Source organism: Lethenteron reissneri, chromosome 42, assembly GCF_015708825.2.
Source record: "Lethenteron reissneri isolate LAM-NWPU_2019-01 chromosome 42, ASM1570882v1, whole genome shotgun sequence".
Lineage (NCBI taxonomy): Eukaryota > Metazoa > Chordata > Hyperoartia > Petromyzontiformes > Petromyzontidae > Lethenteron > Lethenteron reissneri.
In genome coordinates this window covers 8,042,707-8,060,141 of record NC_083820.1, presented here as the reverse complement: position 1 = coordinate 8,060,141, position 17,435 = coordinate 8,042,707, and the positions used below count along the sequence as shown (strand labels likewise).

Here is a 17,435-nt window from a genome sequence, read left to right as displayed (position 1 = left end):
GAAACGCGAGCGGCGGGCAGAGAGAGAGAGAGGATCGCCATCACGCACCTCCGCAGGGTCGAGAGGAGCGACGGATGTAATTTGTCATTTCGCGTTCAGCTCCCCCCTCCCCCCCACCCCCCATCGCTTTAAAACACTCCGCGGATTGCTAAATGAAAATCCACACGTGCAGACGGCTTGATTGCATCAGGCCGGAGCTGTCTGGGGCTGAGCTCCAGAAAATGTTTTCCTCGCCCCCTGTGCCCCGAGGGCTGTCGGGGGAGATGGGTAGGGGGTGAGAGAGAGGGATGACGAGGTCGAGGGGATTGGGAGATGCCCCAGTTTACAGGTGGAAGTCGTTGTAGCAGCCCAGCCCGTTGTAAATCCACTGCTGTGTGAAGGTCATCCCTTACTGTGTGGGTCACGGGCAGGTGCGACCATACTTCGCTACGCTGGTCGCTGTGGGTTGTGAAAGCGGGTGTCGTAGGTGCATAGAAGCACAGTACAACGATGGCTACAATCAACAATATCTGTCATGCATGATGGTCGCCCATCCGAGTTCTGTGCTATGCAGGATCAAACCTGCTTAGCTTCCGAGATCTGATGAGATCGGCCACGTTGCAGGTGATTTGGTCAAAGGAACAGTTCAATGTATCCAATGGCATGTACGGTTGGCTACGTACGGTGCAAAAGAAGTTCAACATATTAATACATACGACCATGCAACGAGGCTCTTGTCGGTGGCGAAACAAACACACACGCACACAATCAAAATAATTTCGATGGAGGATGGAGGTTTCACTAAGGTGTTGTCGGTCAAGGGCGAATGTTTGTTCATACTTCACCTTGCTGGTCAGCGTGGGTTGGTAAAGGGCCTTGGGAGTCCAGGGAGCGTTGGGGCAAGTGCCGTGAGCGAGCACCTATAAAGGCCCGCTAAGAGGCGGTGTGGGTACCACACCAAGGCCGTAATTATAATATACATTGGGGGACACCCCCCCCCCCCAATATTAAAATATGCTCAAAATGTTCCCCCCCAATATATTGCTATAAAATAGATTTCTGTTTCTATGATTGTGCTTATTGGTTGTACTTTATTAATCCCGAATCTATCTCTACCATTACATACAATGAAACAAGAAAAGGTAAAAAAGAAAAAAGCAGAAATGTAATACAATACACTATAAGACATTATTGTATAAAATAAAGAAAAAGCCCATCCTATGTGTTAGTGAATTTTGTAATGTTTTAGGCAGGAAATAAGTTTTCAAATTTAGATTTTTTTTCTGGGGGGGGGGGGGCCCCCAGACCCCCTGAAAGATTTGGTCCCCCCTAATGTTGACTCCATGGCTACGGCCTTGGGTAACACCACGCCTAGCCGTCCATTACTTCCCCAGGTACAAACGTTCGTGTGTTCCCCCCCAGCCCCCCTTCACCGTCCCACCAAAATGTTGACCCGTCCAGCCGCCGGCTTATCACACGGCTGAGGTCGGGGGTCAAATGGTAGTGCCACTAGAACTGTCTGGGTGCGATGCGTGCACGTTCAGTCACTCACAGGTTTCCCCGCGTCTCCAGCGAATCCGGGAAGGCCAGCGTCTCCCTTCGCACCCTGCAGAGTCAAACACGATCAGGGCGACGTCATCCGCAATTGGAAATGAATTCACGTCGACGTTCAATTCCCACGTGCCGCTGTTTCCGTTTGGAAGAAGTAACTCAAAACATTGCCCTGTTTTTGTTTCTCGCGCAGGTTTAGTGACCCCTCCCCCCCCTTTTTTCTATTTTTTTTTACGAAAGGGAATTGAGTCTCTAACAGCCACTTGTGACATCGTGCGCCGTGATGTTTGTGTTATTCTGTATTAGCGCCCTGATTGTAGTCGTCCCGACATATGGAACTTTTGACTTTTAAAAAACTCATTCGCCACGTGCACATTTATTCAACCTGACGCAAGTGTCACGTGCGCATTGTGTCCTGTTAACGAGGAGCACGAGCATTTATTTTTTGGATGAACGTAACATTTTTTGTTTATCTGCTGGAATCTTCTTAAGGAACCGTTTTAAAGCTCCGCAGAGATGGAATGGAGAATTTATTTGCTTTAGCGCCGCCCCGCTGGCAACATCACAGCCAATGCCTACAACACCTGTTCAATTCCCAGGCAATCATCTAAATGAGAGCTACACGAGTGTGGGCCACTGGCCCTTTACTTTGTCCAAACTCTTAAGCTTGTGGTGTAAATTCCACATTCCTCTGACAGGGATGAGCCACCCAGGCGGACTGTTATATTGGCCTCATGATGTTTTGTCCGCGCTTACGAAGCGCTGGAATTTCGCCGGGTGGCGCAGGGTTCAGAGACACAGAGCCGGCAACCCACTGAGATCCTGGATTGAAGTTCAGGTTTCAGCCATCAGTGATCACAACGGGTTCTCAAGTGTAAGCTAGTTGATGGCCTCAGCCTGGTTTACACTTAATTTTGGAAAAAAAATTCCGTTGCAAACTTAAATATTTTACTGGCACGCAATGAACATCTCTACGGTAAGGCGCAAGAGTTTCGATTTAAAGCTTTCGTGACTGCAGAGATTCATCTTCTTGGTTCTTTCGGTAAAGTCACGTAGAAGGGAAATAATAAAATAATAAAATATAAAACATCATAAAATAATTCTGACGACGTTTCGGCCACAATGCAAGCAGCCGTCCTCAGGTGAAGACCAGGTCTGTCGGGGAGACAGGTCTTCACCTGAAAACGGCTGCTTGCGTTGTGGCCGAAACGTCGTGAGAATTATTTTATCATGTTTTATTTTTATTATTTTATTATTTCCCTTCTACGTGACTTTACCGAAAGAACCAAGAAGAAGGCGCAATAGGTTACTTGAAGGGATCTCAGAAGCAGTTCTGTGGTGTCTACTTTCGAGAGCCGTTCCCTAACATACGGGCTACTGCACTGCACTGACGGCGTTCCAAACGGACACTTCATTCCATGACGTGACACCAATGGCGCATTTGAAATACAGCTTTGGGGGGAGATATTTTTTTGTTACAAAGAACCAAAAGAATGCCTGTCTTGAGTCTCCGACCAAGAATTATGATTATGGAGCACAGATGCACAGAGTAATAATTTTTTTTTATATACGTAATGTATGTGCACCATCAACAGCCCCCAACGGGCCTGGCTGTGGAAGCATGCAGAGCTTGTTTAACATTATACAAATTATATTATAAACGGAAACAGATTGCTCCTTGGAATCAATCTGAACCTGCCTTTACGATTAAGAAAATGCAGCCTCGCCGTTCAAAAGCTATCCCAAGCGGCGATCACACAGAGGCATGCGTCCAGTCTAATTTTTCACCGCTTGCCACCTGCTCTAACCGTTGTATTTATTGCAGCGTGTGGGACTCTAGGTCACTGAGCACACAGGGACCTTAATGCCGAAAGTGAAGTTACACAAAGCTTCTCTGGATATTAAATAATATATATACTGTGGAGGTTATTTTAGTTTTGAGGTTGTGCTGCGCGGTTTTCTGCCGCGTGTTTGGTGTTGCCCTGCATATCGTCCTGCACGCTGTCTGACGCGTCACTTCTTTAGCCTCTGGAGCGAAACGTCGGACATCGTGCTGAACAACACGTGGTACAACCCGAAAACGCGCATCGCAGAACAACAGTGAAACCATTCTTCACATCAGTGTTCTTCACGAATGTTCAGAGGGGAGCCACTTTCGCCAATAAGACATCATCAGTGTGAGGGCCGCCACACATTTGAAACCATTGGGGTTGACATCACGAAGATGGAGTGCGTCAAGGGCAGCACTAAATGCAACCAGAAGCTTGCCAGTGGCCCGCGGGCCTCGTAATGACGAACACTACTTTAGATTCTAGATTTGAAGCTTTCGTGACTGCAAGGATTCATACTCTTAGTTCTTTCGGCAAAGTCACGTAGATAAAAAATGAAATTAATAAAAATAAAACAATAAAAATCACGACGTTTCGGGGGCAACACAAGTCTCCCACCAAGTCTCCCACCTGATGACGGAGACTTGTGTTGCCTCCGAAACGTCGTGATTTGTATTGTTTTATTTTTATTAATTTCATGTTTTACCTACGTGACTTTACCGAAAGAACTAAGAGTATGACTGCTTTAAATGTTTTCCTTTTTGCCTGCAAAATCCGGGCGCAGAAATACTTACTTGCCTGCGTTGTTCACAAGTGGCAGACCGGCTCGCTATAGGCGTGCACGGCGTATCGGGCCCCTTCCAGACAAACTCAAATTAAGAAGCTGGTATGTATTCTGCGTAGGCGACGGAAAGCCATCGCCACACACAACAAAAATTGGGTGATGGAGCGCTCCCGATTGCAAGGAGGGAAGTCATAATCCTGGGCCCGCACGGTCAACAGAGGAAGGGCAAAAGCTGTCATCCCCGTCTGGGCGAGACTCGGCAGCATTTTCTAGATTTGTTTTTGTTCGTGACGACGTTAGTCTTTAGGTGCAGAAGAAAAAAAAAACTAAAAACAGACGCGCGTGAAATAACACCACCTCGAAGGGACGTCTGGCCAGCGTAAAAGAGTAGGCCGAAACAATATTTTTTATTTATCTGATAATTAGTTTTATATAGCAAATTGCATCCAACAATCGCTGAGAAACTACAGACCAAGCTGGAAGGCTTCCAGACGGTGAGCCGGCGCCAACAATTGCTCTGCAATTCTCTACGTATCAAGATGTTTCCAGCCAATCCGTGAGCGTTGTACTATATGTGGGAAGAAAACCGGGGCACCCGGAGACAACCCGCTCATGGGAGGGGGAAACACTCTATGCCAGGGGTCGGGAACCTTTTTGACTGGGAGAGCCATAAAAGCCAAATATTTCTAAATATATTTCATTGACAGCCATATAGTATTTTTAACGTATAATAAATTAAATATGTCTTACTTTTAATGCGACTTCTGGTCACGGGACCCGTGACCCGAGAAATGTTATCTTCAAAACTAATTTCTGTTTATTTTAAAATGACACAGTATTATTAAGCAATATCACAAGTTCCAAACTGATTTTATTTTTATTTTATTATTATTTTTTTCAACTCAAAATTGTCTGGGAGCCATATGCCGTCACCGGAAGAGCCATATATGGCTCGCGAGCCATAGCTTCCCGACCGCTGCTCTATGCCATACAGAAGGGACAGATGATATCAGTCAACACTTTGCTGGACTGCCTTCTACTGGCAAGCCGGGGTATGGGGCCTTACCCACGGCAAGGGAGTTTCACAACGCTCGTGTGGTCCACCACCCCTCGCCGCCTCCACAGTGCTGGATTCACAGGCCACGTGGAGCATAGCCCTTCTGCCAGCAGTGGTGTGAGCAAAGCAATTGCAGGGGCTGCACCACGCTGGCGAGAGGGGCGCCAGACTGGCAAGATGTTAACTACCTCGCCTGGTATACAGGAGGTCGTGGGTTTGATCCCAACCCTGACGCCTGCTGCTGTATATTTGGAGGTTGCGTGTCTCTCTCTCTCTCTCTCCGTGGTCGCGTGGATTTTTCTCCAGGTTCTCCGGTTTTTCCCTCCACATTTAGAAACACGCGTTTAGAGTATTTAGCTGCTATAAATGTCCACGTGATATGCCACTTCGTTGGCCGCATCATTTGTGGACAGATCCTTTCTGAAAAGGAACTTTATAGCTCAGTGTGCCTGCCCTGGTAAAATAATAAAAACATTTGTTTCGTTCATAGTGTTTGCCTTCAGGTTGGTGCTGTAATGAGCTACAAACATTATAAAAAAACATTTATTCCCCCACTTCATCCCACAACGATGTTTGTTCACGCGCGCGAGTTTTAGTGGAAGGCGCTCGCTCGCCCGCTCGCTCTACGGGTGCCAGCGAGTGCACGTGGGGTGGTAGGGGGGGCAGACACACGTGGCACAGCCAGCTGCTGTCTTTACCTGGTCTCCGAGGGGGCCCCTCTCGCCCGGAATGCCCGCTAAGCCCTGAGAAAAAGAAATTCAGATTCGAACAAACAAATAAAGAAAAGGTTTTTTCGGTAAAGTCACGTAGGTAAAAAAGTAAAATTTATAAAAGTAAAATAAAAATAAAATAAAAAATCACGACGTTTCGACGTTTCGGAGGCAACACAAGCTTGTGTTGCCTCCAAAACGTCGTGATTTCAATTTATTTTTATTTTACTTTAATTAATTTTAATTTTTTACCTACGTGACTTTACCGAAAAATCCTAAGAATATGAATCCTTGCAGTCACGAAAGCTTCAAATCTAGAAACAAACAAAAAACTCACTGAGCGAACATTGAAATTCCAAACTTTTTTTTCTTCGAAAAGGTGGACGGAATCGAAGGCTGCGCCCACGACGCGTGCCCGGTGCCCGTCACTGCGTGCGGCGTCTTGAGACGCGACGTAAATTCGGGCGTGAAATGCTCAAAGGGCGCGCAATGGCTCGCTCACCCTCGCGATTTGCGACAAAAATGATAACGACTCGCGGTTGTCATCCTAAGATCACTGTGGATACGTTTTGCAGGAGCGCGTCACCTTTTCCCCGATGCCCCTTCCGATGAGTGTTTAGCTACCTCGTGCAATCTGGGTGCGAGTGCAATATTACTGTTCAGACGGGTAATGCCGGCGCAGCTAGAATTCAACGTTGAGGTGGTTCGTGAGCGGGACAACCGCGTCAGGAGTAGCGCAGTGTATCGCTGCGACGATGCCTCCTCCTCCTCCTTCGCACTTCGTGAATCGGGTACCGAGTCTTCACAACGCTCCACGGTTCCGCTCGGCGCGGCCACAGTCGCCGCACAACCGCCCCGGACCGTTTTTAAATCCTTTATATTAAGTTCGCTTGCTTGCTTGCTTAGGACCGTGCAAATCTTTCGGTCGTTTTTTAACCCACTTCCCGTGATCCAATCGAGCTGACATTTTCCACACAGACTCGTTGTGCGTGACAATTAATGTTCGTGAAAAATGTTTTCCAAAATTTTACACTTGTTAGGACAAAAATATTATATTTAATTACCAATTGCTTAATGGTGCAATGCAATCAACTAACCCATAGGTGGCAGCCATCGCAAGCCAGAGGACGAGAGGACTCTAGCCGCCACGCATATAAAGGATTTATAGTGAAAAACTTTGTTTTTACGGGTTATATTAATTAATCGTTCCGCCTGCGCGCACCGGCGAATCGCGAGCGCAACAATGCCGGGGAGCAACGGCGGTCGTGAGCGCTCGTAAGAGGAGAGGAACGGAATATCAGGAAGAGAGAGGAGGCGGCGGTGGGGGGGGGGGGATGGAGGGTGGTCTCGCTGGAAACTGCGCCCAGATTTACGAACGGCGAACGTGACGCCGCCTTAGCGCAGAAGCACTTACCGCGGGTCCGACAGGACCAGGCGGCCCGGCTTCCCCCGGTGCTCCTCGCAGACCCTGCAATCAAATAAACACGTCACTTTCATTGCCTCTGGGGGGGGGGGGGGGGGGGGGTTTTCGCGTTAATATTCGTGTGAAAGCCCCGAGCCAGCATCGCTGAGATCATGGGATCGAATCCCATGCTTCCACTCGGGGTAATATCAGGTCCTCGGTCTCGTGGCGAGCCGAGGCTCTCGGGGGTTCACTTTGGTTGCCTTTGTTTTAGAGCCAGGTAAGAGAGGCCGTTGAGATCAGAAGTCCCTTCTCCGCACGGAGGTCTGCTAGGTGCAGTGAATACGCGGGTGACGACAAAGGGTCGAGGGAAACCGATTAAAACGGAGAGTTGAAACTAATGAACGTCAAATTCTTGGTGCTTTCGGTGAAGTCACGTAGAAGGGAAATGATAAAATAATAAAAATAAAACATGATTAAAATTCTCACGACGTTTCGATTGCAACACAGGCAATCATCATCAGGTGTGAAATCTACAGCAAGAAAATTTTATCTGAAGCGGGAGAGATGCTGTGGTAAGGAGTTATATAACTTGCAATCGAAACGTCGGGAGAATTTTTATTATGTTTTATTTGTATTATTTCCCTTCTACGTGACTTTACCGAAAGACCCAAGAGTATGAATTCCTGCAGTCACGAAAGCTTTAAGTCAAGGGTTTTGGCAATACACTATATATTAGGCACATACGATTAAATGCTTTAAATCAATGTGTTTATGTTCACCTAATAGATATTGACTTCCCTGAATCAGTCTTGAGACTCAATGAGGCTTTACTGGGTCAAACATTAAACAAACATGAGGGCACGCGTGGCGCAAGAGGTTGCAGGTTCGGGAGGACATCCCGGGCACGAGGCAGGGGATGCGAGGGCAAATCGCCCAGAGCGACTGGCACGGTACAGGGCAGTGGAATGGCAACATCTCAGGCAGGGCTCTTCAGTGCAAGGCCACCGCGGGCCACTGGTGACCCCCGGTGGCCTTTAGCGCGGCCCCTGATGTGAGCCCCCTCCCCCCCCGACCACACACAACGAGTGAAAACACCACCATCATCATCATCGTACTGCTGTCAAACCCCCAATGGTTTCAAACGTGTGGCGGCTCTCACACGCACTGTCGCGAAATTGGCCCCACCCCCCTCTGAACATTAGTGACGAACCGCTCCCGGTCCCCAGGGGATGCTCCTGAGCGGAAATAAAAGTGGACTCCCTCCCGTGTTGAGCCGCGACCCTCGAGACGAACGCTTGTGTTGCGATCGAAACGTCGTAGTTTTTTGTTGTTGTTTTTGTTATTTTCTTTGAACCTATCAACGTGACTTTACCGAAAGACCCAAGACTATGCCAAAACCCTGTTGTGATATTTTCTTGTCTGATTTTTGATGCTGCTCTTTAATTAATTGCAACGTGGCCCTCTTTGCTTCTGTGATGTTCACTGTCCGCGTTTAGTTCTGTTTTAAAATCAGTTTAACCCAAGCCTCGAGGCGTCGACAGGCAAAGCCGAGGCTCCGGAGGGCGAACCCCGACCGGCCTGTGCGTGGCTCAGAAGTTGACGGCAGTCGTAGGCGCAAGTGGGGCCCCGCCAGAGAGCCCTCTTGAACGGTAGCCGGTGGTCTACTCTTCCACGCTGTCCAGACGCCTCGGAAGAGGTGGTAGTAGCCACGCTTAACCCCCCACAACCACCACCACCAACACCACAGGCAGCCCTTGCCGATCGACCATCTGTGGTGAACCCATTCACACTGCTGGGTAGACAGAGGTGGTTGGTGAGTGGGTGGGGGGGTTTAAGAAACTCGCCACATTGTGTCAACTGCCGTGCCGCGACATTGAACCAGCGACCTCCGGTTCGCAAGTCCAGTCTGCCTCACCGTTCAGCCACGGGAGAATCCCGAATTTATCAATATAATTTTTGTTGTTTTCAGTTTCGATTCGACGCACACTGTTCACGTTAACGAAGACGCAGGCGCGACCACTTACTGCGAGACTTGCGACACGCGCGCACATGCAGTCTTGGCGGCAGTGACGCAACACGGAGCTCGAGGTGGGAATTCCACATTCCTGTGGCAGGGGCCAGTCATGCCGAAGGAGAGCCGCAAGGAGATTTACGCGAATTGAAGCGGATCCGGCTTGTTGTTCGTGAATTGCTGACCCTGGCTAAGTCTAAACGCCACGAATTTTTGCTTTATCGATCTGATGGAAAGGGAGGCGGAAATAAACCAGACCTTAATTCAACACGTTCATATGCCGGCCTACGATAACGTGTTGCGGGTGCGGCGATGTGCCCGCATCAACGGCTCCAAACCAACAACCCAGCCCAGTTCAACCAGTGGCTGGGTAGGGATTTCGTCGCCTGGCTAAGACTTCGCCCACGGCGATCGGTGTTTATTTCGTCCGTGTTTGTCTCCCTTTTTTTTCTTTCAGAGCCCCCCCCCTATAACCCCGGGGCATCTCAGAGCAATCTGCATCGCGTCTCATCTCATGCGTTTCAAAGGGCATCCCCCAGAGGCAGCGGTCCCCGTGGGCACGAGGCGACTCGGCACGTGGCCTGCCAGGAAGGGGGCAATTATTGCTCCTGTGATATCCCAAATTGAGCAATTTGCGGGTCCTGTCGCCAGCACGCAATGGTCTACTCTGTCGAACGACGTCACGGGGGGGTCTTTAACGTCCACTCTGAAGACGGACGGCATGCAATTGTGGTTAATGCGCCCCCCCGCAGTATTAACCAGGGCTGCCGCTTGGATTCGAACCTGCGAACCTCCGCAAAGGACGGCGCGTGCGCGCTACCGCTGGGCCACGTCGCAATCTTCGTCGAGCTGGTGTCAACCTGTGGAACTCAATCAGTTTGTTGTCTGTCCCCCCCCCCCCCCCACCACGCATCTCAGTTTGCTCTGTTGGCAACAGCATCTCGAAACAACGTGGGCAAGTACCAGAGGTGGGACAAAGTCATTGTTATGCAAGTCCAAGTCGAGTCTGAAGTCATCAAATTCATGACTCGAGTCTGACTCGAGTCCAAGTCACATGACTCGAGTCCACACCTCAGAGGTGGGACAAAGTCATTGTTATGCAAGTCCAAGTCGAGTCTGAAGTCATCAAATTCATGACTCGAGTCTGACTCGAGTCCAAGTCACATGACTCGAGTCCACACCTCAGAGGTGGGACAAAGTCATTGTTATGCAAGTCCAAGTCGAGTCTGAAGTCATCAAATTCATGACTCGAGTCTGACTCGAGTCCAAGTCACATGACTCGAGTCCACACCTCAGAGGTGGGACAAAGTCATTGTTATGCAAGTCCAAGTCGAGTCTGAAGTCATCAAATTCATGACTCGAGTCTGACTCGAGTCCAAGTCACATGACTCGAGTCCACACCTCAGAGGTGGGACAAAGTCATTGTTATGCAAGTCCAAGTCGAGTCTGAAGTCATCAAATTCATGACTCGAGTCTGACTCGAGTCCAAGTCACATGACTCGAGTCCACACCTCAGAGGTGGGACAAAGTCATTGTTATGCAAGTCCAAGTCGAGTCTGAAGTCATCAAATTCATGACTCGAGTCTGACTCGAGTCCAAGTCACATGACTCGAGTCCACACCTCAGAGGTGGGACAAAGTCATTGTTATGCAAGTCCAAGTCGAGTCTGAAGTCATCAAATTCATGACTCGAGTCTGACTCGAGTCCAAGTCACATGACTCGAGTCCACACCTCAGAGGTGGGACAAAGTCCTTGTTATGCAAGTCCAAGTCGAGTCTGAAGTCATCAAATTCATGACTCGAGTCTGACTCGAGTCCAAGTCACATGACTCGAGTCCACACCTCAGAGGTGGGACAAAGTCATTGTTATGCAAGTCCAAGTCGAGTCTGAAGTCATCAAATTCATGACTCGAGTCTGACTCGAGTCCAAGTCACATGACTCGAGTCCACACCTCAGAGGTGGGACAAAGTCATTGTTATGCAAGTCCAAGTCGAGTCTGAAGTCATCAAATTCATGACTCGAGTCTGACTCGAGTCCAAGTCACATGACTCGAGTCCACACCTCAGAGGTGGGACAAAGTCATTGTTATGCAAGTCCAAGTCGAGTCTGAAGTCATCAAATTCATGACTCGAGTCTGACTCGAGTCCAAGTCACATGACTCGAGTCCACACCTCAGAGGTGGGACAAAGTCATTGTTATGCAAGTCCAAGTCGAGTCTGAAGTCATCAAATTCATGACTCGAGTCTGACTCGAGTCCAAGTCACATGACTCGAGTCCACACCTCAGAGGTGGGACAAAGTCATTGTTATGCAAGTCCAAGTCGAGTCTGAAGTCATCAAATTCATGACTCGAGTCTGACTCGAGTCCAAGTCACATGACTCGAGTCCACACCTCAGAGGTGGGACAAAGTCATTGTTATGCAAGTCCAAGTCGAGTCTGAAGTCATCAAATTCATGACTCGAGTCTGACTCGAGTCCAAGTCACATGACTCGAGTCCACACCTCAGAGGTGGGACAAAGTCATTGTTATGCAAGTCCAAGTCGAGTCTGAAGTCATCAAATTCATGACTCGAGTCTGACTCGAGTCCAAGTCACATGACTCGAGTCCACACCTCAGAGGTGGGACAAAGTCATTGTTATGCAAGTCCAAGTCGAGTCTGAAGTCATCAAATTCATGACTCGAGTCTGACTCGAGTCCAAGTCACATGACTCGAGTCCACACCTCAGAGGTGGGACAAAGTCATTGTTATGCAAGTCCAAGTCGAGTCTGAAGTCATCAAATTCATGACTCGAGTCTGACTCGAGTCCAAGTCACATGACTCGAGTCCACACCTCAGAGGTGGGACAAAGTCATTGTTATGCAAGTCCAAGTCGAGTCTGAAGTCATCAAATTCATGACTCGAGTCTGACTCGAGTCCAAGTCACATCACTCGAGTCCACACCTCAGAGGTGGGACAAAGTCATTGTTATGCAAGTCCAAGTCGAGTCTGAAGTCATCAAATTCATGACTCGAGTCTGACTCGAGTCCAAGTCACATCACTCGAGTCCACACCTCAGAGGTGGGACAAAGTCATTGTTATGCAAGTCCAAGTCGAGTCTGAAGTCATCAAATTCATGACTCGAGTCTGACTCGAGTCCAAGTCACATGACTCGAGTCCACACCTCAGAGGTGGGACAAAGTCATTGTTATGCAAGTCCAAGTCGAGTCTGAAGTCATCAAATTCATGACTCGAGTCTGACTCGAGTCCAAGTCACATGACTCGAGTCCACACCTCAGAGGTGGGACAAAGTCATTGTTATGCAAGTCCAAGTCGAGTCTGAAGTCATCAAATTCATGACTCGAGTCTGACTCGAGTCCAAGTCACATGACTCGAGTCCACACCTCAGAGGTGGGACAAAGTCATTGTTATGCAAGTCCAAGTCGAGTCTGAAGTCATCAAATTCATGACTCGAGTCTGACTCGAGTCCAAGTCACATGACTCGAGTCCACACCTCAGAGGTGGGACAAAGTCATTGTTATGCAAGTCCAAGTCGAGTCTAAAGTCATCAAATTCATGACTCGAGTCTGACTCGAGTCCAAGTCACATGACTCGAGTCCACACCTCAGAGGTGGGACAAAGTCATTGTTATGCAAGTCCAAGTCGAGTCTGAAGTCATCAAATTCATGACTCGAGTCTGACTCGAGTCCAAGTCACATGACTCGAGTCCACACCCCTGGCAAGTACGTCCCCCGATTCACCCCGACTCTATCGGCGCGTGGTGGGGTGACGCGTGGGAACGACGTGCACACTTGGCTCCTGCGATTGCCGCGGTTGGCTACGTACGTTGCGAAAGAAGTTAAACATTCGTACGAGTTTCAATCTGTGGATTGAATTTCGTCGTTAAAATATAGAATGCGTAACCAGCAGCGATGTGGTAAAGTGTGGTTACAGCGGCGTGGTAAAGTGTGAGTACTCCTTCCCCTTTCATCCAACGGTCCCGTGAGTAAAAATAGGCCAAAGTCTCCGCAAATAGCTAAGGCCCCTTCTGCGTGCGTCTTGCAGTGGAGTCACTGTCAGTAATTACAAGTTCGTGGACAAAATCCATCTGAAACAAAGCCCCCACCTCCCGTGACACCACGCTGTCTGTTGACGTTCTCCAGGGACGAGCGAGTGGAATGTATTTAAAGATCGAAACGGCCTCTTTGAAGTGAGCAGGCTTAGATGGGTAAAGACTCCGAGGACGATCTCGTCACGCAAAGAGATTCTTGGAAGACACACAAAAAAGCACGTTAATTGTGGCGATAGAGTCTCAACGCACATTGATGATATGCAGAATTTTTATTTAAAGCTTTCGTGACTGCAGGGATTCATATTCTTGGTTCTTTCGGTAAAATCACGTAGAAGGGAAACAATTAAATAATAAAAATATAAAACAATAAAATTCTCACGACGTTTCGACTGCAACACAAGCAATCATCATCACCTAATGATTAATGTTTTATATTTTTATTATTTTATTGTTCCCCTTCTACGTGACTTTACCGAAATAACTGACCAAGAATAATATGCAGAATATTCGTTTCGCTGCGTCGGTATTTATTCACCCCCTTCTGCCACCTCGTGATTCGATGAATTGTCACAAGTTCGAGGTCCCGATTCCCATCTAGAATCTGTGTTGTGTGTTTTTTTGTAATTTATTTGTGGCTAACGTGACACCTCCAGCGGCGGCGGGGGTCGTGAGAACCAATTACATACGTGTGCGCGATTCGAAAAACAAACCGACATCTACAGACGTGCCCGATGCTACGCGTCTATCATAAACCCAAGGCTCCGTTTAAATCGGTGAACCGAGGGGCTGAATTTCAGGCGGATTGGTGACCTGAACATTTTTTCCCCGCGCCCGGTACACCACATCCAGTACACATCTCGCTCCGACCGCGGCTACGAGTCACGTGCCCGACTCCAGCCTTAACTAGCGGCAGCGAAAATAAAAAAAATATTTAGTGAGAAATTAAGCCCTCGGATGAACGGATTAATCCTTCGCATGCCCAGGGTCTCACGCGGAAGCCTAAGAGAAATGTTTGAAATGCGGGTGCGTTTTGTGTTTCAGTGGCTGCCGTATTTAGCCCGCTGCTCAGCGCGTTGGGCATCACGTGTGGCGCGTGTCCCTTCTCGCACGGGCTCATCTGTGTTGCCTCTCTCTCTCTCTGTCTTATTTATTTCTTCATTCGCTTCGTTGACGTGTCATTCGTTTAGCCCCGAGTCGTCGTGTGGGGCACGGCGCGTTGCAGGCGGTTGGTGTTGTTGTTGGTGGTGGTGGTGGTTTTGTATTGTGTGGCGGTCAGCGTGCTGTGCTACTAACCCTACTAACTCCGGCGATCCGAATTCGATTCTCAATAATGGCCAACACCAGCGACGAATATTTGAACCGGTCCCGGGCTTCCCCTACGTCGACTCAGCCTTAAATGAGTAACTGGTGCAGTGTGTACAAATCAGCACTGGGGAGACAAAGGTGGCTGGGCGTGATGCAGATGGAGCGATGAAATTGGATTGTGCGCAGGAGTTTGTTGGATGATTATTACATTGTGGGATCCTGGTGGTGACTCGGGGAGGTCTTCATCCAACAGTGGATTGATCATGGCTGATTGCTTGATGATGATTACTCCGGAAAGCCTCATTGAGCCTCAAGACTTTTTTTCAGGAGGGTCCTGCCAGGCTTTTGCAGTCGAGGTCTATGTTGCTATGCCGCTACGCGTCATCCCAATGGAAACATTTGCAGGTAATTTTAGAGATTTTTCGTCGACACCAGCTATATTTGATGGGCTTTCTTTTTTTACCTATGGGAGGAAACTTGAGAACCCCGAGGAAACCCAAGCAGAACAGGGGGAGAGAGAACATACAAACTCCACAAAGAAAGCCACCCGGAGTCCGGAATCGAACCGAGGCCCTTCTTGCTGCCACTGCGCGGCCACCTTGCCACCAGATGATGACATTGCCACGGCGAAACAATTCAGATTTAACCAAAATAGTCTAAAGACTGCCTATTAAGAGCATTACCTCCTGACCCCTGGCTCCAGGATGTCCGGATTCACCCTTCATTCCAGTTTCGCCCTGCGCATCAAACACGTAAAATGAGTTCGTAGAACGAGAACACGAAGCAATCCTTTTACTTATTCTTGTTATTGTTAGTTGAAAACTTGCGTTGTCAACATGCTTCGCTGATTGCCCTATCCAAAAATGTAATTCAAGTCAGTGGCGAAACACAGCTTTTAAAAAACATTCTTAACCAGCATTGTGTTTTCAAAGTCAGTCACTTTCAGAAATAGAATTAATTTAGTTTACATTAACTTTGCATTAGATAATATTACATGTATCTGAAATGAAATATACAGTAGAGTGCTAATAATTAATTAAGTAAGCTTAATATTTTATTCATGAAATGTAAACAATGATTGATGACGTGCCAGGGCCTCTGATTCAAGTGCTTCTGCTTCATTGATGAACATGTTGAATTTGTGTGTTTTGCTACAAGTGGCTTCTGTACAAAGTGTTCTTACCTGGTCACCTTTTTGTCCAGACAGACCGATCATTCCAGGTGAGCCCATAATACCCTGCAACAAAAACAGCAAACAACGTCAAGGCATTTTTATTCAAACGGCACCGTGAATATATATATTAAACATCGCCGTTAATATTGTTCCAACATCGTCCAACAAACACGCATGCATCAAAGCGTATAACTCAAACATTGCGTAGCAGACAGAACTTATGGTTGGGGATTAGCAGAACAATGTCCTTGATGAAGAAGAGCCATTGCCCGAAACGTCGCCCATTAAATATGTTTCTTTACATGTCGCGCCACAGTGTTACTCACAAATGTGTTGAGCTTATTTTTCTTTCTGCACGAGCGGCTAACATAACCAAAAAAAAAACCCTTCCAAAAAAGAAACGCTAAATGAAGCGAAAAGCAACTTCACATCTGCAGGATACGAGGCAGGCGCGAGTGCTCTTACTGGGGAATACACACACAAAAAACCCTAAAAACCCAACGACTCTTTTGGCCAGACCTCTCTCACCTTCTCACCCTTGTCTCCCTTGAGGCCAGGCTGACCTGTCTGCCCCGGATCACCCTGTAGAAAACAGCCGCTACAGAGATCAGACTCGGCGAGTCGGATTTTGAACAAAAAAAAGCGTTTCAATAGGAGCCCGCTACAGAGCACAAACTGCAATGTAGGGATGGGGTGCAAGTCCGATTTTTTTTCACGTAAAAATGTATGCGCGGAGGGCGGCATGCACCCGCGCTCCGGCATTGCAGTGCCGTTGCTTCCATCCTCATGAACGAGCCTCAGAGAGGCTGCCGGATGTAGCCCACGTACGTCGGACAAGATTGAAGGGTTCACGCCCTTGTGTGGAAAACGCTGGCTGACCTCTACAGGCCGAGGTGAGGGTCATCTGAACTTCAGGAGATCGCCACGATAAGATGGATTTCAAACGGCAACTAAAATTAAACGAGTTGTAGGAAAGAAAGAGGGGCTCGGTTGCTGCGGTCATAACCTAGTTATCATCGCCAGACAACACACTGATGCAATGGGTGATATATATCCTATTCTTGTGTATGGCAGCAATATTTTCAGGAGCTAGATGCCAATGTCAAGGTCTCCTAGCCACGACGAGAGGGCTTCAGGAGAGAATTCCTAAAGTTGTGCTATCCTTCCTCCGTCGAAGGAGCGCAGACGACAGTGGTTGACTACGTGTGTAGTGGCATAGTGTAGTAGCACAGCGCTGGCTGCTGGCAGGGAAGGGGATCTGCGGCGTATGGCAGCCCTGACGTCAGCAGGCCACGTGACACACCAGAACGCGTTCTGGTCTCGCTCTTCAAACGACTCGCGCCTCACAGCTCACGTCGCTTCGTCGCCACGCAAACAAAACATCATCACACTCCCCACGTGTGATTAGTTCACTGCGGAGACGCGTGGAAGGCACTGGGAGCCAGGTTTGATGATGAGCATGGGTTTTAAACAGATTTTGATGGCTTTTTCTGACTCGCCGTTTTCAGTGAACGCATGGAGCCACAGTAGCGCATTTCACTCACCTGTTTAAAAAGTCAAAATCTGGAAATAAAACCGATC

At 48.3% G+C, this 17,435-nt stretch overlaps 1 protein-coding gene across 3 annotated transcripts in view; it reads right to left on the bottom strand.

Moving 5' to 3' along the window:
• Positions 1-17,435, bottom strand: part of LOC133352843 (collagen alpha-1(XXII) chain-like) — a 158,644-nt gene that overhangs the window by 93,103 nt on the left and 48,106 nt on the right. For 2 of the 3 annotated variants that reach the window (XM_061568796.1, XM_061568797.1), the window contains exons 12-17: positions 16,383-16,436; positions 15,864-15,917; positions 15,364-15,417; positions 7,325-7,378; positions 5,899-5,943; positions 1,532-1,585 (exon numbers count right to left, since the gene is read on the bottom strand). In XM_061568796.1, the coding sequence (XP_061424780.1) occupies positions 1,532-1,585; positions 5,899-5,943; positions 7,325-7,378; positions 15,364-15,417; positions 15,864-15,917; positions 16,383-16,436 (315 nt within the window). The remainder of the gene's footprint in view (positions 1-1,531; positions 1,586-5,898; positions 5,944-7,324; positions 7,379-15,363; positions 15,418-15,863; positions 15,918-16,382; positions 16,437-17,435) is intronic. The other variant, XM_061568798.1, reaches the window with a different exon arrangement.